The sequence below is a fragment of the Nelusetta ayraudi genome, unplaced genomic scaffold (assembly GCF_046127955.1).
Source record: "Nelusetta ayraudi isolate G7.1 ecotype Tasmania unplaced genomic scaffold, CSIRO-AGI_Nayr_v1 ptg000053l, whole genome shotgun sequence".
Taxonomy (NCBI): Eukaryota; Metazoa; Chordata; class Actinopteri; order Tetraodontiformes; family Monacanthidae; genus Nelusetta; species Nelusetta ayraudi.
In genome coordinates, this window is record NW_027466103.1 from 2,043,996 (window position 1) to 2,069,254 (window position 25,259).

General features: G+C 43.6%; 1 protein-coding gene across 2 annotated transcripts; it reads right to left on the reverse strand.

Moving 5' to 3' along the window:
• Positions 1-22,127: 22,127 nt before the first annotated feature.
• Positions 22,128-24,946, reverse strand: LOC142896486 (uncharacterized). 2 transcript variants are annotated; one of them, XM_076038185.1, is made up of 5 exons: positions 24,662-24,946; positions 23,482-24,536; positions 23,043-23,211; positions 22,772-22,913; positions 22,128-22,386 (listed from the first exon to the last, which is right to left on the reverse strand). In XM_076038185.1, the coding sequence occupies exons 1-4, from the start codon at positions 24,904-24,906 to the stop codon at positions 22,784-22,786; spliced, it is 1,599 nt and encodes a 532-aa protein (XP_075894300.1). In that variant the 5' UTR covers positions 24,907-24,946; the 3' UTR covers positions 22,128-22,386; positions 22,772-22,783. The 2 variants fall into 2 exon arrangements, with proteins under 2 accessions (XP_075894300.1, XP_075894299.1); XM_076038184.1 differs by having other exon boundaries at positions 22,130-22,386; positions 23,482-24,446; positions 24,498-24,946.
• Between the last annotated feature and the right edge of the window lie 313 nt (positions 24,947-25,259).

Consider the following 25,259-nt stretch of genomic DNA (forward strand, 5'->3'; position numbering starts at 1 on the left):
CTGCAAAATTCTTATTTCGGGGGAACTGAGGGTTTTCTTGTTTAGTTTTGTTTGTCGGTATGTTAATAGGGTTTGGTTCTTAAGGGAGGGGGTGTTATGACCCACGGGTGGGTCTAGGTGCCTCTATCTTTGTGTCTGTGTGTGTGTGAGAGAGTGGATGACGCCTTGCAGGTGCGGTCCTGGATGTTGGCTGCTGATTGGACGCGCCATGGCTGAGAAGGAGGAGCAGTCGAGCCAGCCTGACGGTCATCCCTCCTCCGCTCCCAACTCTGCAGTTAGTCACTTCTGAAATGGTGTTAGAGCACGCAGCCGTAGGGGTGGGCTGCCATTTTCTTTGTCCCCTCTTTTCTCCTGTTTATTAAGTATGTAGGGAGGTTAGCCTTTCTGTATTTGGCTTCTCTTTCTTTCTTTAGTTAGTTCTTAAGGCAAGCTAGTTGGAGTTTGGTTTATTATTTTGGCCTGGGCCCACCCTGAAGCCTTTGCTGCCCACCGGTTAAGTTGTTTTGTTTATTTCATTTACTGATTCATAAATGTTTTTGTTGAAAACCGCCAACTGCCGTGAGAAATTAATGAGCCTTGGGAGTGGGGGACGGAACGTAACACAGAGTTTTCACCGTGACAGCAGGTTGAGCTCCTACCGTTTTACAAGTGACGTCGTCACGTTAGCCTGTTCCATCCCTGCTAAATTCTTTAAAGAACTACCGTTAGTAAACTTTTAAATTATAATACACTCTACACTAATTGTAATTTCCTGCCCGTAGTTCTATATTGCAACAGTTGACGGCTCATATCAGCAGATAAGCAGCAACAATCTGGGCATTGCGGGTGATTCATAAATATGTCATTTCTTATTAATTAGCCCATAAGTGTTGTACACCAGTGTGACACCAAATGCTTGTTGCTGACAGCAGTGAAGAAATGACACTCTAGTGGTTCTGCACATTAGTATAAATAGAGTGATTCTCTATCATTACATCACAGGACGGCGGCACTCTGACAGATTCCATGAACCTGGAGACTGATGATCCAGACTCCGGTCCAGATGAGCCAACAGGCCATAGTGGAAACGGGTCAGAGCATGGACTGGCTGCTGAAAGGATCCAGGTAGGTGGCGCTGTCATCCCAAGTTGTGTGGTGTGGAGGATCAGGGCCAAAGTTCCAGATGCTCACAGATGTGACTGTGGATTCAGGAGGAGTGTTTGAAGGCTGGACTCCCAACAGTGATTGGCTGCTGAGGACCTCTCAATCACAATCAGGTTTTTTAGTGGCTGTGAGATTGAAAGTGAGATTGCATTGTCCAGGTAGGAGGACAGCAGTCAGCCATGTTTCACCTCCAGTCAACACGCAGTGGTTCACATGAAGGTCCAAGAGGCCTACAGACCTACACTGAGTCTGGAAGTGGCAGTACAGTTGGATCATTGTCTTTGTTGTGTTGTTTGGTCATTGTGATCCAATGTAATGTGAGAGAAGGACGAGTGCAGTTATATTGGAGTTAGTTATTTAGAGTGGAATAGAAGTTATAATGCAGAGTCTGTTTTTATGAAATGTTCTATCACCTGGCATCCATCCATCCATCCATCCATCCATCTTCTACTGCCGTATCTGGAGTCAGGTCTCGGGGGCAGCAGCCTCAGCAGAGACCCCCAGACTTCCCTGGACCCAGTCACCTCCTCCAGCTCCTCCAGTGGGACCCCAAGGCTTCCCAGTCCAGCCCAGAGACCTGGTCCCTCCAGCAGGGTCTCCTCCTGGTGGGACATGCCTGCAACACCTTCCCAGGGAGGCGTCCCAAACAAGACCCCGAGATGCTGGAACTCCTCCCCCTGAGGCAGGGCCTCCCCACCGACCCAGAGAGGGCAAACCACCTCATATCTTTCATTGATTTATCTGTTGGTGAATAATTATAATGTATCATTTATTTTATTTAAATTATATTTGAACTGAATTGGATTTGTTTGTAAAAGTGAGATTTATTTTCATTGATTCATGTGGTTTATGTTGAGACCGAGTGGAGAAGTGGGTATGGCCTACAGAAGGTTTGAGTACACAAGTTATTCAGATATGGAGAATCCCCATGGTAGGACTTCAGGAGATATATAATCAAAGTGTTAAAGCAGCAGAAATGAAATGTCAGTTGAGGTCAAGGTCACACAGGTTGTGATGGCTTTTATTGTCAGAATATTGAATCATTGAAATATAATGTTTGAGCTTGTAATAAAGTTTGGATGATATAACATAATCACATAAAATAAATGATCTGGTTTCCTTCTGATTCATTGACGTCCTTCTGAAATCTCCACACAAACATCTGGCAAGCATCAAAACCATGAATTATTTTGAGGGAAACTTCTTTTGTCTTACTTATGATTCAATAATGATTTGAGTTCCCATCACAGGTGTTGTGAATCACTTTATCTTTTCCACATGATTTCCTTATTTAAGATCATGAAGCAGAAATAAAGTCTCTTGAAAAGTATTTTTCACCTCCAAAATGAAGATGTTATAGAAGTCTGAAGTGAGAGCAGAGCAGTGTGTTGCTGATGTGTGGAACCTTCATGCTGAGATGTTCCAGCCGTGGATGATGAGAGCAGAAGCAGTGGTTGTGTTGCTGCTGCCTTCACTGAGCAGCTGCTCCAAGTCCTGCTTCTTCCACTGAGGATTCAGCTCCACCAGTGGCTTCTGGGACGTCTCTCCCAGTAACCACAGCAGCAGAAGCAGTCCGCCAGCCACCAGGCTGCACTGGGGTCAAAGGTCGTGACACGCCCACACAGTGTTGGTGCGTGCAGCTTGCTGTTTGGCTCCACTGGTTGTAGTTCTGTCAGCCACCAGTAGATGGAGCGCTCCTCTTCACTCTCCTCATCCTCACCACCACCTGCAAAGATAAGAGACAGCAGGAGTCAGGACTCACGGTCCTTGAACGCATCATCACACAGACGTTGACTGTTGATGGAGATGATGGAGTGACTGGTGAGAAGAAGCAGACTCTCAGTCACATGTCAAGTGTGGAACATGTGAAGGTCATGTGACCATGGAGTGTTGGACTGATACTGAGGCCTGATGAAGATGAACTGATCAATAATTGGGTGGTGAACTGAGAGAAGAAGCAGTTTGGCAGCAGATGTTGGATGAATGAGGAGCAGCTGGACGTCACCATCCTCCTCTCACACTGTGACTGGGAACACTGGACCTCTGCTGTGGGATCAACTGGCTTTGGTGCTGGAACCATCATCCAATGGTTCCAAACCAGTACTGACCTCACACTCTCCAGTTGATGGTCACTGCTGTAGACAAGATCCATCAGTGGCTCCTTCACTGATGACTCCTTCAGGGGGTTCTGACCCAGGTCCAGGTGTCTGAGGTGGGAGTCGTTGGACTTCAGAGCTGAGAGCAGCCAATCACAGCTGAGCTCTGACAAATTGCAGCCCCACAACCTGAACAGAGAATAAATGGATGGAGTTTATAATGATAGAGAGTTTTTCCTGGGTGTCATCACTTCAGCATCTGCAATCTGCAATCTGACCACTAGATGGGAGGATTTTACCCACTGTACCTTCAAGCCCAGTTTCATTCATTACTATCACAAACCAGTGTCTGCAAATTGAATTTCCAACAGCAGTAAAGTGCAAATCATGACGACAACAACAAGAGTGATAGAAGTTGTAGAGTGAAGAGGGTGAACTGACCTCAGAGTCTCCAGTTTACAGTCTGGACTCTGCAGAAAACCACTCAGCTCCTTAACTGATGAATCCTGAAGATAGTTCTCAGCCAGGTCCAGCTCTCTGAGGTGGGAGAGGTTGGACTTCAGAGCTGAGAGCAGCCAATCACAGCTGATCTATGACAACCTGCACCTCTCCAACCTGAATACGGAATAAATGATGGAGAGTGTCATTCACAGTTGGGTGTGCGCGCGCGTGTGTGTGTGTGTGTGTGCGTGCGTGAGTGCGTATGTGCGCAAACGTGTGTGTGTGTGTGTGTGTGTGTGTGTGTGTGTGTGTGTGTAATTTAAAACCAGTTTTACACATTTCTAATGGAATCAAAGTGAATTCCAACAAACTCAATTCAAAGTCATGACAACAATAACTGCAGCAGTTGTAGAGTGAAGAGGGTGAACTGACCTCAGAGCCTCCAGTTTACAGTCTGGACTCTGCAGAAAACCACTCAGCACCTTCACTGTTGAATCCAGAAGGCAGTTCCAACTCAGCTCCAGGTGTCTGAGTTGGGAGGGGTTGGACTTCAGAGCTGAGAGCAGCCAATCACAGCTGAGCTCTAACAAACTACATCTCCACAACCTGAATAGAGAAGAAATGATGGAGAGTTTATAACGATGGAATTTTATCAGGGTCTCATCACTCTGAACATCAAAGTGAAACGTCGACTTCAGAATCTGCAACAAAAGCAGTCTGCAATCTGACCACTAGATGGGAGGATTTTACCCACTGTACCTTCAAGCCCCGTTTAGGGCGTGTTTTCATTGCCTTGCCTCACCACGGTTCGCCTCGGTACGATTGCGTTTTCATTGGCTCTGTGATTACGAGACTGTGGGCGGAGTCGACACGGTAAAGCGGGACAATGTTTTCCCCAGCATCACTTCTGTGCAATACACAACAGCGCAGCGATGGACAAAGTAGAAGTTGTTTCATACCTGCTGCTCGGTCTGTGGTTGCTTTTCTGTTCAAGAAAGAACACTTTCCCTCACTGAAGTCACAGTTGATCATTTATGCAGCAACATTTATAATTTATTGTTTCGTTTTCCATGCGAGCAAATGTGTAGTTCAACCTTCATATTTTCACCAAAAGTAAACACGAGACGGATACAACGGGAAATAGCGTTTATTTAAAAACAAACAAACAGAAAAACAGACAGTAAACACGCCTCCTTATTTGAAATAGCTGCCCTCGCGAGCCAAGGACGACTTTGTTATATGCCGCGGTGTTTGAGGCTTCCTCGCGGCCAAGAGCCACGTCCTCTCGACGAATCAGTATTTCTTCTCTCCTCAAGACTCCTGGGGTTCCCTAGCTTACCGCGCCTCACGCAAGAGCAACTCGATTTGTTTTCTTTACCGAGCGCTTCGCCATTTGCCGTTTGTCGTTTTCGCGAATATGGTTGAACACACTCGCGACGTCGAGGGCATTCCCGGTTCGCCTGCCTCTCCCCAAAAGACGAAAGTAAACATGTATTGAAAAAGCTGTTTTCAAAAACTGTATACACATAAATGTATTTGTACAACACCAATAGTAGCTACTTGTATTCACGGTAAAATGTACCTGACACGGAAGTTCTGTGTCAAAGGAGTTGGCGTGGATGTCCGCTCTGACAGGGAACATCGACGCGAACACGGAGCCAATCCAGTGCCCTGCTCGTCGCTACGTCACCACTAAACTCGCTTCGTCTTGCTCGGACCCTGGGGGATTGAGGTACCAAAACAGCGCCCCCTACAACTGTGCGGCCAGTGCAAACACCCTAACACCATACCATGGCGAGGCGAGGTGAGGCAATGAAAACACGCCCTTTCATTCATTATCAAAAAAAAAGTGTCTGCAAATTGAATTTCCAACAGCAGTGAAGTGAAAATCATGACAACAACAACAAGAGTGATAGAAGTTGTAGAGTGAAGAGGGTGAACTGACCTCAGAGTCTCCAGTTTACAGTCTGGACTCTGCAGAAAACCCCACTGAGCTCCTTCACTGATGAATCCTTAAGGTCGTTCCAACTCAGGTTCAGCTCTCTGAGGTGGGAGGGGTTGGACTTCAGAGCTGAGAGCAGCCAATCACAGCTGAGCTTTGTCAACCAGCAGTTCTCCAGCCTGAATAAAGAATCAATATTTGATTTCTTCCATGGTGTAAATGTCATATTCAGAGTCATTTCTCCCTGTTGATGATCCAGATGTGCAGCTGTTGGGATCACTGAGTCATTCCCTCAAACGACTCATTGTGCCAGTGGGTTGTCAACACAATAACAACAGCAGTGTGTCAGTCAGTGTGCAGCCAGTCAGCAGTGAAGATGGAAAATAATCAGTGAGTCCTTTGTGTGCTTGTGGCTGTTTTCAGTCATCAGAGACTCGTTACAAGTCAAACACATTCAAAGGACAAGATGAAGAAATACTGCTGCACTATTAATCTGCCTCTAATATTTCTTCACACGATCTTCTGCTCAGTCATGTGACCTTCATCACCAATCAACAACTTCCATTGAGCTCCAAAGTGACTGGAGACATTTTCCACACTTTCTTTCACCATCCAAAGTCTTTTCTGGCTGCAGATTGTTGACATGAAAATATCAACAACATCCACTTTGTCTAGATGAGTCTTTAATATCTGCTTCAAAGTCTTCACACTGAGCAGCGTTACACACCAGTTGTCATCTGCTGACACACACTGTCCACCAGTAGAAAGCAGGAACTGACCTGAGAACTTCCAGTCTGCAGTTTGGACTCTGCAGTCCAGCACAGAGCAGCTTCACTCCAGGATCCCTCAGGAAGTTCTCACTCAGGTCCAGCAGTGTGAGGTGGGAGGGGCTGGACTGCAGAGCTGAAGACACCACTGCACACTGAAGCTCTGAGAGTTCACTGGATGAAGGAGAGCAGAGAGAGAAGTTGTGGTCGACATGTGAGATTCTAAAGACAGTGAAAGTGAATCAAGACTCATTAATGTCTGATCATCATCATCATCATCATCATCATCACCATCATCATGTAAATGGAGGGAAGTCCCGCGGTGGTGCAGCATGTGTTTACATCTGTGGTGCGTGATGCCGGGACACTGCAGTGGTATGCAAACGCTGTTCACCACTGGCACAGTTGATGATCATAAAGTGCCGTCCATTCTATCTGCCCTGGCAGTTTACTGCCATTTTGCTAGTTGCAGTTTACATCCCTCCCACCAACAACAGCAGTGAGAGGAACGCTGCACTCAATGAACTGTACCAGGCCATCAGTGATCAACAGACAGCAAACCCAAAAGCTTTACCATCCTCACTGGAGATTTTAGTCATGCTGACCTCAAGACTGTCCTTCCAAAAGTCCACCAGCATGTTGGATTTCCAACAAGGGGGGACAACGCTTTGTATGTGGAGGTGTTCCGAGGGAGGAGCAGGGCTCGTGCTCATGTGCGATCAATTCCACGAGGATTGGGACTCTCAAAGGAAATGGGTGTGCGTTTGTGCGTTCGCAACATTTTGAACATCCAGATTTTTTTGTTTCAGGATGAAATCCATGTACGTTTTTGTAAATGAAGCCCCAGGTCCTCAGTGTCTCCACTACAGTGTCCTCAGTGCAGCTTCACACTCCAGTGTGTTCCAGCCACTGAGTGTCAACACGTCCTGTTGTGACTGACAGTGTTGCTCTGATCTGCTGCTTCAACTCAACATGATGCTCAGTTGTGTGTAAAGTCACTGCAGCTTGGAGCTCCACTGGATCAGAGATCCTTCACTGGCGTCTCTTCGGACTCCACTGTATCTTTGATCCAACTGCTGTTTTATTGTCTGCTGCCAAATGAAGGAAGGATGTGATGTGTTTGTGTGTTCAATGTGTTGATTGTGTTGATTGACTGTGTAGTTCCACAGTTTTCATTCATGTAGCCGCTCTTTACCTTTGACGCTCAGGTGTCTTCAATGTCCGTCCGTCATACCAGCACCACTACATCATTCATAAATTGATGAGACGTGGGTTCCATTTAACTCGTTTATTTTCCTTCTTGAGTTTTTGGGTTGAGGCAACACAGACAACGTGAGGTCAAAAGAATTTTTGGCTCACCAACCACTCCGGCTTGACCCGCTTTCCATCAAACAAACATTTCGGCCATTTTTTTTTCTCGACCTAAAATAGCTGCGGGTCACCTTTCAAAATAAAATAACGGCTTCAGCATCAGAATCGGATGGTCTTGGTTCCCTTTCTTGAAGAACTTGGCAGTTGTCAGCCGGAAGGCATCTTGCACTGTACCCCTGACGACGCCATTAACTTCGTCCAGCAGTGCAACGTAGGGCTCTTTCATCAGACGTTGACTGATACATGACTGAACGAATGGCTCGCGGCTTAGCGCATCAGCGACAACGTTCTTAACGCCAGGGACATACTTCAGATCGAAATCGAATGCGGCAAGCTTAGCAACCCATCTTTGTTCACATGCGTCCAAACATGGCTTTGTTAAGATGTAGGACAATGGGCAATGACAATGACCAAACTTGTCACAAATGGCCCATTTTAACGCCAGGAATTCCAACCTGTGCGCTGGATAGTTAATTTGTGATCAGGACAGTGTCTTGCTGGCGAAAGCGACAGGTCGAGCAACAGTCTCACCTGGTGGCACTTGAGACAGGACTGCGCCAATGCCATCAAACGACGCATCAACAGCGAGAACGAAGGGCTCACTGAAGTTGGGGTGGGATAAGGTGACATTGCAAGCTAATTCATTCTTCAGGGTCTGGAACGATTCTTTGCATGCAGCAGTCCAGTCGCTCGCCATAAGCGCTGGTGGAGCAGATGATCGCTTTTTCACCTTCTTGCCTCTCATGGCCTTATGCTGCACCTGCCTTCCAGAGAGGAGTCTGAACAAGGGTTTTGCTTTAGCAGAGCAGTCAGCTATGAAGTGCTGATAGTAGAAGATTAGGCCCAGGAAAGAATTAATCTTTCTCCAGGAAGGGGTCACACCATCACTCTCCATCAGGTCAGCCTCTCCCACATCCATGATGGCTTTCATCTTGTCAGGGTCCTTCATCACCCCGTCCCCACAAATGACATGTCCCAGGAACCTTACTGACCTCCGCAAGAGATGACACTTCTTGGGGGCCAGTTTGAGTTTGTGACTTTTCAGACGGGAGAACACCATCTCTAGACGCTCAAGCGCCTGCTGTTCAGTTGGGGCAAAGACCATCAGGTCATCAAGATAGCAGAGCAGACTAGTGAAGTTTTCATCCCCGAAGATTGACATCATCATTCGCATGAATGTTGCAGGACTGTTGGACAGACCTTGTGGCATTCTGTTGTACTAGTGGAGGCCAAAAGGTGAAGAGAAAGCTGTGTATTTTTTGTGCTCTTCATGGAGTGGCACATTGTAGAAGCCAGACGTCAAGTCCATGGTGGAGAAGAAGACATTTCCTCCAAGTGCAACCCACCGATCCTGGGGTGCCTTGGGCCAGGCCGTCGAGTCGGACCATGAACAGGACTGTTTGAAGCTGGGGAAGATCTTTGCAGGAGCACCTTCTCCAGCATGTTAATAAGGCGGTTCAGGGCATCAGGGTCAGTGGCCTGTGGCTGCAGTGGGCTCTGTTCTTCAGCAGGTGGTGCAGGTGGCGAGACAGCAGCAAGAGCATTCACTGACACCCTTTCTCTGGAAGTTCTGTTCACTGACATCATTTCAGAATGATATTCGTTCAGAATGTCTTGGACTTCACGAGCAGTCCACTTGTCTATCGTCTTCGACCTGAAGGTCATGGCGAGCTCAGTAGGAGGGCAGTTCTTTATGAACATTCGAGTCACCTCAGTGCTGGGGCTGTCCAGTGACTTTCCTTGCTCCTTCAGACGTTCAATGGCCAAGTCAACAGCGCGGTTCAGTCTAAGCCAGTAGTCAAAGGCATCCTCACCCTTCCCAGGAAGAGTGGTGTAAAAGTCTGCTAATGGGAGTGGTGAACACGGAACAGAATCAAAGTGCTTCCGCAAGAGACCATAAATGGCATCGGGGTTACAGGTGATGTTAATACCACTGTTCCTGGTCCCAAACCTGACAACATCCTTTGCTTTGCCACCAAGATGAACAAGGATCTCCTCCGCTTGTTCCTCAGGTTGCAGATTCCCCCTCTTAAAACAGCTTCCTCTGTACTGAAGTAGCGATCGTATAGTTGTTGTTTCTACAATACAAATAATATTGAAAATAAAATACATTTTTCTACAAAATACAAAAAAATGACATTCGCAATTTCAATAATTCGCTCCCTAAAGCTCCATTTTTATACACTGTAACATTCTTCCAGTTACACACACATACCTGAAACAGAATGGGACACAACCATAACTTGCTCTGTGAAACTTGGTCACCTCCTGCAGAGACAACGTGCTCCGTATGAGAGCTGTGTGCTGCTAATGGACATGCTAGCATGCTAATCGTTTTTAATAGCAATAAAAAAAAAAACGAACTTTGCTAAAAAAAAAAAAAAAAAAAAAAAAAAAATTAAATGAAAGACACCAGCACACATTTAAACACTGAAACACAGTTAGATGAAGCATAGCTCAACTTATTGCATTAATTTCTGTCTCAGCAGGGAGGAGACCGTCTCACCTGCTTCATGGGCTTCCTCTGTACCGAGGATCGCCCAGAATGCAAAGCGCTAACTTCAAAATAAAATACAAAATAAAATAAAAATAAAATATAAAGAGCCATGACTGTGCCCCAACCAAGTTTAACATGATTGAACACAATTTATTTTGTGTGTGTGTGAGAGAGAGAGAGAGTGGATGACGCCTTGCAGGTGCGGTCCTGGATGTCGGCTGCTGATTGGACGCGCCACGGCTGAGAAGGAGGAGCAGTCGAGCCAGCCTGACGGTCGTCCCTCCTCCGCTCCCAACTCTGCAGTTAGTCACTTCTGAAATGGTGGCACGCAGCCGTAGGTAGTGATGGCCGATGGAGGCTTTGTTGAAGCTTCGACAGTTGTTTCAAAAAATGGTTCATTACTCGAGGCTTCAATGACACAGTGCTCGAGGAGGTCATCTAGTGCTCAATAAAATGAAGTGCAATAGAAACGTGTTCATTGTTTCATAGGTTGTTTGGGATTTGATTCGCCATGCATTCTTGTTGGACAACACTACATGCTTGTATGGTTCAATGCTGACACAATAAAATAAAAATGAAAAATAAAGACAATGTCTCTTTTTTGGCACGACTGATTGTAGTAGACTATAGCTCTTATACCTAGCCTGACAGTTTGTGCAATGAATTATATTATATCCTAAAACAAGACTAAATAGCCCATAGTTTAAAAATATGTTCAATAGTAAGTGTTCAGTGGGTCAGATGTCAAATGTGATCTATTTAAAATGTAGAATAGATGAGCTAAATAACACATATATAATACACGTTGATGGGAATTGAACCGTCGCCTCAGTCTTGCAAGTCCAAGATTGTCATAATGTACCACAAACCCAAATCACACTCCCTTTTTTCATCGAAGCTGTTTGAGTAGCATTAGCACACCGTGATTCCTCATCAACTACAGGCCTACACTTCAAATAATTATGAGAAAAATCCAACGTAAAGAGAGCACTTCCATTAGGAAATAGTCAACATGAAATTTCGTCTTCTACTGACACCTGCTGGTCAAATTGAATAGTTGCAAATATTGTGAAGAAGTTGTCATCTAATTCTAATCCTAAACAATATGGCCATTCGAAGTGAAGTATTAAGACAATTAATCAGGTTTGTACTGCTTGATTGAACACATTCATCCCGTTCCAGTGCACTAAAACCCACTTCCCTTCAGGACTGTGTCAGCGAAGCCAAAACTTCCTTGAGTGACGCTGTTTCCCAGCATGCAATGCGAGCTAGCGATTCACAATGCTATTTCATCACAAACATGGATGTAAAAAATAAAAAGGGACGAAAAATGAAACTTCAGGAACACCAACCATTGCAATACAAGCAGAACTGGGCAGAAGTTTTATATTATGTACACCATAATACAGCCTTCTGGTGGACAAGCCATACTATTTAATCCGTGTCCTCCTATGGCACTTCCGTGGGTGGAAGCTCGTCGTAGAGGTCACGTGCTGGTTGCGCATCACTCCACCGATCACCTCAGGGAAGGTCGTTGCCCTTGCAGGGTACCTGATTCAGGTGAGTATATGGAAAATATGGGTCAATGTGGTCAGTCATAACATGAGAAGCTTGCTGGCAAAAATAATGCACTACAAGTGGATGTGACACTTTTTTTTTGTTTTGTATGAGCATTTATAAAAAACAACAACATAATAATAATATGGATTTTGACCAATATATATATACATATATATATATATATGTATATATATATATATATACATATATATATATATACATATATATATATATATGTATATATATATATATATATATATGTATATATATATATATATATATACATATATATATGTGCGTGTGTGTAACTTTAACTAAGTTATCTATTTCTATCCATCTATCAAACTTACTATCTAGGGATCTATCTACTACTAACTCTCAAAAAACTAACGGACAACCAAGAGCAACAAAACCAACCTACTGCAATTCGTATATTTTAGTGTGTGTGTGTGTGTGTGTGTGCGTGTGTGTGTGTGTGTGTGGGGGGGGGGGGGGGGGGGGGGGGTAAAATGAGCACAGTGATGGTTCCGCAGCATAAAGTGTATCTTCAGTCGTCGATTGTATGTGTGGGAGTCCCTCAGGTTCAGCCCAGCTGATTTAGTGTTCGGTGAGAGGACCCTTGCGTCTGTTAAGGGGTAAGTGGCTTTCCGATGTTAAGCGAGTAGAGAATAATGTGTTAGATTACGTAATTTTTTTTCGTGAACGCTTGCATCGTGCTTGTGAAACTGCTCACCAAACTCTTGTCGCCAGCCAGTCTAAAATGAAGCGGCAGTTTGACAAGAAAGCTGTGGCTCGAGTTTTTGAGACAGGCGTTGTGTGTTGGTATTGTTGCCGTTACCCGGTTCCGGTTTGCAGGCTGGTTTTTCTGGTCCGTATGTCGTGGAGCGCAAACTTTCCGATACAGATTATGTAGTGCACACTCCTGATAGAAAACGATCATCCCGCGTCTGCCACGTCAAAATGTTGAAAAGTTCCGCCCGGTTCACACAGGACGCGGAAGCGCCGCGAAGCGAAGCGCCGAGCGCTTCCATTCAGCGCCCATGTTAATCAATCAGTGCGTTTACATGCAGAGCTTAATCGGACTAAGCAATCATTCGGTTTTCTTGTCCATTCGGAGTTCTCACCTTGGTCCCCGTATACATGCAGTTGAGAAATTCAAATTATTGACGGGTCCTCCTCCCAACACTAGGGGGTGGAGTGAGTCTTTTCAGCCGGTCAGCTGCTTTCGGTTGACATATTAAATCTATTATGATATGGAACGATAGTTCATAATGTACGTGTTACTTGCTTTGCAGATAAGGTGTACCCTATTTCTTGTGCTCCTGGTTATTTTAAAAGGCAGACAAGAACGTTGTTTGCTGTTGGAGGGCTACAACAACACTTCGATGCTACGCTTTGTGCCGTCGCTACGGACCCCAAACTCTCGTTCTTGTTGGATTCGGGTTCGGAGCAGACTGGTGGGAGAGTTTGTGTACAGGTTTTGCAAAGGAACGGTGTCTTCAGTTATACACACGCTCATTAAAGTGCCGACCGTGGAGGAAGCTGGTGCCGCTGCACGCCGTTTCCAGCAGAATAACAGCGAAATTACCCAAATAAAAACAAATCAGGAAAACATCTCTTTGCTGTGCTTTTATTTACAAAGTTAAAATTCTTCTAACTTACAAAAAATGTGAACGAAAAGGTAGAAATATAAATACGAAGGAATACGTATTTGTTCAGGGGTGCGCAAAGCCGGAGCCCTGCATTTGCTGCGCTACCCTTTTTAAAAAGGTCTCCGCTGCGCGTTATTTTAATATGTCCATCTCTTTTAGAAGAGAAAGCATCACCCCGGTCTCATCCTCTCTCCAAATGTCAACATTCTTATTTGCGTTTGCCAGGTTGTTTTGCGCCGTCTGTTTTGTTAGACGACGTAGTTGTGCGGTCATGAGTCGCGAGAGCGAGGTGTGGCGCATGCGCACTCGCATTGTCCAGTTAATAGTCCGATTAAGGCGTATACATGGCAGAGAAATTCTAATTCCAATTGCATTATCTGGGTGTCTCAATCGGAGTTCTCCGATTCCAATCGGAGTTCTCAAACTCCAATCATAATCGGAGGAACATGTTTACACGCACGTGAGTTCTCCGATCATAATCGGACTAAGGCAATAATTCGATTTTCTCTAGTGCCATGTAAACGCACTGAATGTAGTGGTTCAGACCAGACGCGAACAGGCGCGCGGCTCGTGCCATTCATTCCAATGGAAGCGGAAGCGCCGCGCCAACGAATTTCGCGAGCGAGGCTCCAACTGGTTCACACCAGACGCGAACAGCTCCGCGACGGTCGACAAGCGCTTCTGCTCAGCTGCACTCTTTTTTTCACTCCCACTTTTTCACTTCTTTTTTTTTTCTTTAAAAAAAAATAAAATAAAAAAAATCATTTTCGTCATCGCCCCCCCTCGCCCCGTAGCCAGCCCGCTCCATAGCTCATTTTTTTGCGTGTGTGTGTAAATAAATAGAAACACGCACTCAGGTGTCCATCTCAAGACAAGACCTCTTTCATAATGATCATTGACCGGCATCTCTAGGATCAAACAGACGTATTTTGATCAAGTCTTCCTCTGTGTGTGTGTGTGTGTGTGTGTGTGTGTGTTTAATCTCTCTCGCACTCTGATACAATGTACTGACAAATATAACATACAAATATGATATATGATCGAATTTGTCATTGGGTTTTTATTTTGAAATTAGTTTATTTTGAAAATTCACCGGATTTTCTCGTTTTTATTGAGCGACTTCCTGTACTATTGACGAGGATCGCTCGCGGCTCGCGCACGAAATAGAGCAGACGCCGAAACAACAAATGCATGCCGCGAGCCGCGCAACCACCACATTGATTAACGTCGGCGCCGAATGGAAGCGCTCGGCGGCGCTTCGCTTCCACGTCCAGTGAACTGACGTTAAATGCATGGCGCGATCCGCGAGGGGAGCCGCGCGCCTGTTCGCGTCTGGTGTGAACTACTACATTGCTTAACATGGGCGCCGAATGGAAGCGCTCGGCACTTTGCGGCGCTTTGTGGCGCTTCCGCGTCCAGTGTGAACGGAGCGTTACGTCGCTAGGAAAAATGTGTCACCTGAGCCTCCGCCCCCTCCGTGCCCATTGGCGGAGGGAGGGCTCATGAAAAAAAAAAAAAAAAAATCGGTGTTCATTCGGCGCGCCTGGGAAACTCTGAAATTATGAATAACTTAAGCTTGTTTTTGTCCCATTTGCCTGCATCAGCCCGTCATGATATTGTTAAATTAATTGAGAGCCACCCACTATTGTTTTCTGACCACCCCCGCCATACGTCAGTTTTGCACCATGACATAGAAGTAGAGGGACATGCCACAAGTAAGCAGCACGCACACAGAGTCCAGTCTGGGAAGTTAAGAAAGAAGCTTTGGCTCTCCTTCTGACAATGCCCATCTTGATGTTAATTTGGGGTCAGGTTTTTACAGACTATAATGCCCTCGTGGTCCTGGATAGGATGCGCAATCAAACCAGCCGTACATGCGGTGGTCTCTGCTCCTGCAAGACTTCAATCTCCAGATTTGCCACAGGAAGGGGGGTTGATAATGTGTTGGCAGATGCGTTATCACGTGTACATGTGGACTAGCTGCGGAATTCTTATTTCAGGGGAACTGAGGTTTTTCTTGTTTAGTTTTGTTTGTAGGTATGTTAATAGGGTTTAGTTCTTAAGAGAGGGGGTGTTATGACCCACAGGTGGGTCTAGGTGCCTCTATCTAAATAACTATTACCAATTTTAAACGTTTAGTTTTTTACTACTACACAAATGTAAAGTCAAACAACATACGCTTACAGAAACTCACACAACAAAATATAAATTAAAATGTGTAAAACAAAAAGAAAAAAAATCAGCATTCAGATAACAGTTTTGTCCTTTAGTGAAGATTGACAATGAGAAAAACCAAGAGCCTCATCTTTGTGCGGCTGATCCTGTTTCTTCTCTCTGTAAATATCTGCCCTGTTTTGGAGAAGATTCTCTCTGAGGGGACTGATGTTGCTACAATGCACAGTCTCCATGCCATCACATGTGTAAGGCGTCGGTAAATTGAAGCCTGCAGTTTGCAGTTGCAGCTGTTGCACGACAAAACGGGTCAACCAACCCGACAAACGACCCGGGTGATAATCGGCTCCGATCGGCTTGCGATGGAATTGGGACACCCAGGACAACACCACCTTTTTTTTACCTGCCGCACGGAATGGCGTTGAGCGCAACGTACGCTAAATCATAATATCGCGCCAGTCAAGGTCATATCGCGGGCCTGTCCCGCTCACCAGATATCCAAGAAGGTTGGTGAGGGCTGAGCGGGCAAAACCTTTGGTGACTAAGTACCGAAGGGGTGAATTTTTTCTCTACCTTTTTGCGCCTGATTAAAAAAAGGGGGCACAGGGACGCCTGTGCAGCTACAAGTAATAAGTCAAGACAGGGATGGGGAAGAACCAGAGCAAAGTGGCTGCTGCAGTTCCTCAGGGGGGACAAATTGTGGACGACATTCGGAAAAAATACGGTCCAGATTGTCTTGATATGTTGGATGTTTGGGTTGAAAAGTATGGTTTCCCAGAGGGGGGATCACTGAGTATGGAGGAATTGAGAAACCTCCGGGATAAACTGAATATAGCCGAGGGAAAGGTTACAAAAAAGAAAAACCCAAACAGGTGGGAGATTCAAATCATCAAAGATCATGAAAGGTGTTTTTCATTCTGGAAACCTGAAGCAGAGGTCAGGGACAGGAAACAAGTAAAGAAACGTGTGAACAGCGCTGGGCGCTGGAGCACAGGGGTGACAGAGATAACGGCAGAGGGTGCACACGCTCACACACACTCCCCAGAGGAGGGAGAAAAGGAGCCGCTCACACACGAGCATTCAAATGCACCAAATCGTCTGTATCCTTCTCTTACAGGCCCGAGGGACCCTCTCCCGGACCTGCCTGTCTTCCCTCCTCCCGCCTGCCCTCATCCAACGCTACCACCGTACAACCCTGCGCACTCCAGCACCGACGCCGCAGCGTTGCCACGTTCATCAGGACTGCCGTCAACCAAACGGCCAGCCTCATCACTGCTTTCAGACAAGGGCTGCTCCCCCAGATCGCCAAAGCAGTTAACACAAGCTGCTGCGTGGGGATTGAAGATGCCCGGCTGACAGAGGTCCGACGTCATGCAGTGCACGCTGAGAGGCTTCTGCAGGAGGCCAGCGATGCAGAGGACAAGAAGATAAAGCGTGCCTCCCTCACCATGATGAAGCACCTCAGTGACACGGCGAGACGGCCCTACAGGAACGACAACCGACGAAGGGCGACTAGCGGAGACAGAGGCGAAAAGGGGGCGTGCCACATCTGCGGCCGCATGGGTCACTGGGCCAGAGAATGCCCTGACAAAGGAAGACACCGCGGGCAGAACCATGCCCACCGCAGCCAAGAGAGTGATCGCGAGGACCGGAAAAGAGGATCCAGAGGGGACCAGGACGTGTTTATGTAGCATAATTGTGGCAAAGCACTGTTCCTGCTTTTGTTGTGGTTTGTGGCGTGTGTGAGAGTGATCAGTGAGCAGGGTGCAGTTACCCACTTCTACCAGTGGAGGTCGTGTTCGCCCCGGGGAATAACGCTAGAGAGGTCTCTCAAGTGGCTCGTGAGACCTATGTGGAGCGAACCGTCGTAGCGGACGTTAACGTGTGTGTTATCTGTTGTGCTTCCACAGGTGAGAAGGGGAAAGGGTTGAAAATAAGAGCAAATGTATGTGTGGCTGTTTCGTAATTGAAGTCTGAGATCGAGGGTATGTGAGTTAAATTTACGTTTTGAATGTGTCGTCTCTGAGTGATTACCTAGCGAAGAGGAAACAACGGCTAGCCCGTTGCTAGGTTACCAGGAGGCAGGGTTGACGCTCGGTTACGTTAGTGTTCGTTTAACGTTATGGGATGTTTATTCAGTAGAAATGTGAATATTTAAACGTATACGAGTAAGATTGAATGTGGGAAACGACATGATTAATAAGTTCAAGTCGAAGTCGGGTATGGATCTGTGTTTTGAAATGTAAACAGTAGATAACGCTCGAGAGGAAGTCTCTCAAGTGGCTCGTGAGACCTATATGGAGCGAACCGTAGTAGCGGACGTTAACATGTGTGTTGTCTGTTGTGCTTCCACAGAAAACCAAAATAAAAGCTTCTAAAGAAACAAAGAAAAACAAAAATAAATGTGTCTTCGCAACATTACCACGCTACATTTACGTTTGACTATCTGCTTTAATATAAAACCGCAAAAAATGTGTTTTATAATTTTCTTTATATAATCTACAAACGTATTTGTATGATCCAGGGAAAACTCCATGTTTGTTTGCGAAACTCATTGGAAGAATGAAGAAAATCTGTTCGATTGTTTTTTTTTTTTTTTTTTTTTTCATGTGTCACTTTAACAGAGACAACACCATCTGTAATTACTATGTTTGGTTGCATTTCCCTGGCAGGCAAAGATAGATGGAAGAGACATCCTTCTGGGTGGAAAATGGGACTGGCTTGTCTGTGGATGGTGGAGGCTCGCTGGGCTCATCAATCCGTCCATCCATTCACCTTGTTCGTCTCATCCTGACTGCAGCACGCCACTGTGGAGGCTTGACATAACACACATTAGATTAATAACAGAAAAGCAAAATGTGACTGATGGTGTATTATTTAGTGTGCTTCAGTTATAATTCTCATAATAATGACTGTTTTGCTGGCTTCACACAATATATATAATTGGCCTGTCTTAGTTAAAAGCCCACTCACCACGACAAGGTGCAGACCAAGAGTGGGAACACAAACACAGACCAGAAACGAACAGGACAAATCCAGACACGAATACAAAAAACACAAACACAAATAACACTAGTTTCACTTTGACCACTATCTTTTTTCACAAGAACTTTTATTTCTTTACAAATTGAACCTTAGATTGTGTCACAACAAACTAAATAAACCCTTGAAACAGCCAACAAAACATGAAATAACACTTCATCAATATTATAATGAGTATCCTCATAAATGATTTCAAGATAACTTTCAACACTTTCTTACAAATTTTTTTTTACGTCTGCCGTAGTGATTTTCAAGTTTTTTTCATGTGAATATTTTAACATTGAACATGTTAACTGAACAGTCAATGTAAAATCCCTTCATTGTTGCTCTGACCTCTTCATCATTTGTGACCTCTTCATCATTGGTGATCTGTACATCATTTGTGACCTCTACATCTACATCAGACACAGTATGGCTGTCACATGGTTCCTGAATCACGAAAAAACTGTCTTCTTCCAAGATCTCTGACACCTCTTTACATTTTTTAGAATATGTGTGGTCAAAGATTTGATCAAAATCACGTGTGTGTGTGTGGGTGTGTGTGTGACTCACTTACCTTTTGTTTGGTAGACATGCTCTTACCTGATTTGAAGAAACTAAAAATGGTTGGGACAGCTGTTGAAGTTAGGCACTTTCTCTCACCACGCAAAATGAAAGATTTCTCCTCAAAGTGAAGAGCACACAGCCTGGAGTTGTCATTGGGTGTCCAGTTTTTTCTTCTCACATTTTCCACCCATTTGTGCAACCTTTTTCTGTCCCCAAAAGGAAAGCTGTAAAAAGCAAAACATTCCAAAAATAAATGTACAATATTTTTTTTTGTGTAATTTTACTTAAAATTGGGTATGCAAACATATTTAACTAATTTAAACTTAAACACAATGCAGACAGTTGTGCAGAAAGTTTAGTGCTAGCTAAAATATCGGGCACACAGACGTACTTATTATGTATACATTTCTTTCCATTGTAACAGGTCACTACAAGATCTGCAATCCATTACCTAGAATTGGTTTTCCTTAAACTGATGTACAGGATTACTAATCTGACTTTGATGGGCAAATTTGACAACAGAATACAATTATGAAGCACTAAAACACAGGACCACAAAACAATTAAATGCATGATGAAATAATGATATGCTTTGTTAAATGAAATAAAAGCGCTGCCGCCTCACAGCAAGAAGGTCGTGGGTTCGATTCCGGGGCCAGGACCTGGGACCTTTCTGTGTGAAGTTTGCATGTTCTCCCTGTGTCTGCGTGGGTTCTCTCCGGGTTCTCCGGCTTCCTCCCACACTCCAAAAACATGCATGTGAGGTCAATTGAACGTTCTAAATTGTCCGTAGGTGTGCATGTGAGTGTGAATGGTTGTTTGTCTCTATGTGGCCCTGCGATGAACTGGCGACTTGTCCAGGGTGTCACCCTGCCTTCGCCCTAAGACAGCTGGGATAGGCTCCAGCAGACCCCCGTGACCCTGAATAGGAATAAGCGGGTATAGAAGATGAATGAATGAATGAATGAAATCTTTATTGAATGAATGACACATTTTATTTCACTCGTGGTTTATGTAATTATTATTTTTTGCTCCATAGCTTTCATGATTCAGCATTACATGTTAAGAGTGATGAATTGCATGAAAAGAGAGAGCACTCACTGATAAATTAACATGGTATACTGTTTAATTCCATGAGGACGACAAAATATTTGCAAATTTGTGTTAGCTACACACATCGACAGGTGCAAGAGAAAGGGAGGAACTTTCAAGATCGTTGAGTTTTTATTTTTTATTTTTTTTAGTTCTGATGAAATAAATAGACCAATCATTTTATTACTTTGTCTGCTTTCCAAAGAGGTTATTAATTTAAAAAAATATGTGTGGCAGTGCTGTTATGGTCCATAGAGAGTTGCTTCAAAGAATTATCATTTATTATTCAGTGGCACATTGCTCACTTGTTTAATACACAAATAATAGTATATTATTATAATAATACTATTTTATTAATATAATAATAATAATAATAATAATAATAATAATAATAATAATAATAATCATTATTATTGATACAATTTTGAAACAACAATCGTCAGTTGTTCCGTAAAAAATACATTCATTTCCATGTTGAATTTTGTACTGTTCGTGAGCGCGCACGTCTGTCAGTGACGATCTCCACACTGACACAACTGCGCATGCTCTATTATCCCATCAATGTGGAAGTCAAAAGGTTTTTGGGAGCCATGCGCTGGGTGAGCAACTTCATTGAAAGGAATGGGACGCCATCTTGGACTCTGGGGGCTTGCCGCACTGTCACGCAGGTTGTGACGTAGCGGGCCGGCGACGCCAACAGGTATGATCTGAATGATTGATAGCTACCATTCGTTCCCGTTAGCGAGAGGATTAAAAACAAACAGACACCATAATGGCATCAAAATGGACTTATCCCAGCGGTGCGGAAAAACGGAAGGAAAAGAAAACTGATCAAGAAAAACTTGCAAAGGGGAAAGCTAAGTTATTTGTTTGTGATGTGGGCTGGAGAGGTGGAGGTGAAACGCTGTTGCCCCCCCCGCCCCCCCAAGTTTGTTTATTTGTCCTGCTAGCCAGCTAGCTAGCGTCGGATAAATGTTAGCTGGCTGGCTAATATTTGTTCGTCATGAATCAGCGTTTTTGTTTGTTTTATGAAAGTTGACCATATCCTGCACTGTAAAAAAAAAACTTGTTGTTTTTACGGAATAAATCTGGCAGCTGTGGTTGCCAGAATAATATTGTAAAAAATACAGCAGAGTGTAAACCACGTTACAAAACAAACTGTAAATTTATCAATTTAAAACTGTTGCCAATTACAAAATAATATTTTTAAAATACATCCTGATTTTGTAAATTGAACATCCCTTTTCAGCCAAATTGGAATGACCATGCTGTTATTAAAGCCATCTTCTTCTGTAAAATTTACATGTGCTTATTGGTTATTTCACATACAATCCCATTCAAACGCACAACAAAACTTCAGATGCAAGGCATTGTTAAACTGTAAAAGCCTCATAATAAGATTGTAATTTCACCAATTTTTCTTGCTTATTTTCATAAAAGGTTGTGTTGCATGTAATATATTTTGTATTATTAAAAGCAATGTTTTGTTGCAAAATAAACATCTACATCCATAACTGAATTTGGACCCAAACACGAACTCTGAAGGACCTCAAACAAAGGTTTTTACTTGTAATGTTTACTGCTACTTAAAAATTTAAGCCACCTAAAGAAATGTTTTTGACCATTTCTACATTTTATTGTGACAACTGCACTTTCTTTATTTTTTTCACAAGAAATGTGAAAAGAACTATACCCTCAAGTAATTAGACCAAAAAAAAAAACTGCAATACCAACTCATAATTTCAAGATTTTATTACTTCAAAGAGCAAAACATTTTCACTTTGACAATTTCCTTGCTTTAATTTTAAACTAAGGAACAAAGCATTTCTCTTCCTTTTCCTCTTGAGAAAATAATAATAATTTCAAATAATTCTATAAACATAAAAAACAAAGTGCAACCAGATTGTCAAAATTCTAACAGGTCTAAATCAGATTTCCATCTATAACATATACAATGAAAGCTTACAGAACTAAGCAATAGTTAGAAACCTTAACTGCATCAAGTTGTGGACTCTGGGGTTCCACTGTAAACAGGATCTGCTGTTCTACTCCACTTCTGTGCTCTCTGTATTGATGGAAGAAAAGCATATTTGAAAAGAGAAGAAAAGCACAACGATGCCATGAATGCACTAAGACTCAGTCCTACACAAACATACACTGACTCTCAGATACACACACAGGTTCAAAAACACAGACACAGATACCCATAAGCTCACAAACACAACATTTAACACAACTTCAAACAAATTTCAATCACTGTTAAAGCTTAAAAATTAAACAACAAAAAGAAAAAAATTATTAGCGACTGGGGCATCAACGCTAACCTCAACTTTGCTAAAGCTTCAGCTTACAGATTTCTGGTTCATTTATATTTATGTACATTTTTAATGTGGTTGTATGTCTGTATGACTGACTTAGGGACCACACGTTTAACTACTACTAAGACTTACTTGAGAACATATTCAGATGTCCCGCCACTCATGATCTGAAAGATCTTGGATCAATGTGAGGACTCTGGGGTTCACGTGTAGACGGGAGGTGCCGGTCTTTTCTACTTTCGTGCCCTTCTCAGGATTTATGGAAAAAAAGCATCTTGGAAAACAGCAGAAAACAGAGACATGGATTAATGATAAAGTAACTTCCAGAACGACAATAGAAACTACTGTACATTAAACAACTTTTTTTCTTTTCTTTTCTTTTTTTTCTCAGAGAAAATATTACCTCTGCAGGAACTCCAGGGTAGATGCCAGCCTGGCTGGATAATGGATGTTGAAGTTGTAGTAGCTTCCGAACATCATAACCAATGATGACATAAAGGAGGGGATGTTCTCCTGAACAATCGTTCTGTCAATACAGAGCATGAATCGTGTGGCAGTAAAGCAGGACTGCCCTAAAAAATAAAGGAAAAAAATGAGAAAGAAATCACACAAAACATTAGGTGAAACAAATGATTGTGCTCCTGAAACATTTTCGGGCACAGACAGACTTACAGACACACATAGACAAACAAGTATATTTTTTCTCTCAAACACACTCGCCCTTTCAAAACAGACCCTCACATTCAACACACATTCTCACAATTTATACTGTTCACAACAACAAAATCAAGTAGAAATCATCTAGACATAAAAAGAAACACACTGATCAAAAGTTAACTTACCACAGACAATGATAGTAGGAGTTAAGGGGAGCTTGTCTGTCTGGACTTCCCTTGCCAGACAGGTGTCCTCCACATTAGACAACATAATTTCTTCTCTTTCATCGAAATAGGCCATCAGCAGCAGGACCATTTCTTTCACATCTTCAGAGCAGCCACTCAGCTCAGCACCTCTCAACATTTTCACCTTGGTTGCAGCCAGCAAGAACTTTTTGTTTTTGCTCATACAAACTGTACTCATGAAGTTTAGAAGCCGCTTCCCCTTCAGGTCCACATTTTTTAAGAACGTTTCTTTAAGTGCTATTCCTGTAAGTTCTTTGAAGTGCACATCCATGCCAAGTTCACTGAACCAATAGGGCCATTCCTGCAGCAGGTCTTTTATATTTTTCCCCTCGTTAACTTGTTTGCGCTGTGTGTAGAAGGTTAGCTTCATTAATTGTTTGGCCTCCTCCTGATTAGCATTAGTTTGCTGAGACATCCACCGCAGTTTTTCTTGCTTATCTTGCTGGCTCTCCAGGGTCTCTCCAAGTGGCAAGAATTTTACATTCCACTTGATGCATCCATACGTGTCCTGGGTTGCTGCTCTTTGTTGTGGAGGGACCTCATCTGTGTCACAATCCTCTGTGCAAGTCTTTCTTTTTCTTATTTTTGGTGTTGTCGGTCTCTTCACGTTCTCTATTCTATTTTGCAGTTGTTTCACAAGAGAGTGGTAACCTGGGCCTATGACATCTCCGTCTATAATATCTTGCAAAGATTTTGGATACTTTGCCACCATCTTTTTGGCAATATCAGTTGAGTTTCTCTTACTCACTGAAGAATTTCTTCGCATCATATCAGAAACAATGATGCGAACCATCTCCCTTCTTAGACGAGGGCTTGGCCGTTTTCCCCTCTCTAGAGCTTGAATTAGTTCTTCTGGGAATTTGTCCCATGGAACTTGGTATGTATCCACCCAGTCAACACCAGGGCTTTGGCAGCTGCTGGAAGATGATGAAGACAAACTTCTGGGTGAGGCAGACTCCAAGGATGGTGGAGGTGCTGGTGAGAGACAAGATGTGCTGATACTGTCATCAGTTTGGCCTGCAGAAAAGGAAAGAGACACAGAGAGTGAGATAGAGAAGACAAACATTATGAGAATGGTTTTGTTTTTCTATTAGCACTAACTGCAGCCAATGCTGAATACTTAACTTTCAACTTCCAAGCAGCAATGACTTTTCTGGCTTGAATGGGTCTCAAAGCCGTCAACAAGTCACTTTCCTCAAGGAACTGAAAATCATCACTTGTCTCGATACCAAGGGACTGCAAGGTCTCCTCCAAAATGTCTTTTGACGCCTCAGCTAGGTCAGGTAAGACCTCATTGATGGCACGGCGCAAAAATGTTATCTCCCAGTCGGTCATTGCTGGTACAATGAGAAAAATCACATGCATTATGAAATGTTTTTGCCTTTTTTTCCCACCAGTGCTCAAGATCAAGTTTATTTGGAGAAGATGCTGTGCTTCAGTGGAATGACTTGGTGTCCACTAACAACGTAGGATGTTAAAGGATAAAAATCTACCAAGTCACTGATTTTAAGACAAAGCAACATTGCACAATCTTTTTTCACAGAGTAGAGATGGTACTCAGAATGATAGTCAGCGTTGTGTACAGCCATGACAAAATACACCTCTGTATCATTTTTGATTAAAATAATGAGAAGCTCTCCAAACTCCATAGTCTCATCATTTTTGGACACAAGAAAATTGCCCTTCTTATATATTGTTCCTTTGTACTGTATGTCTGT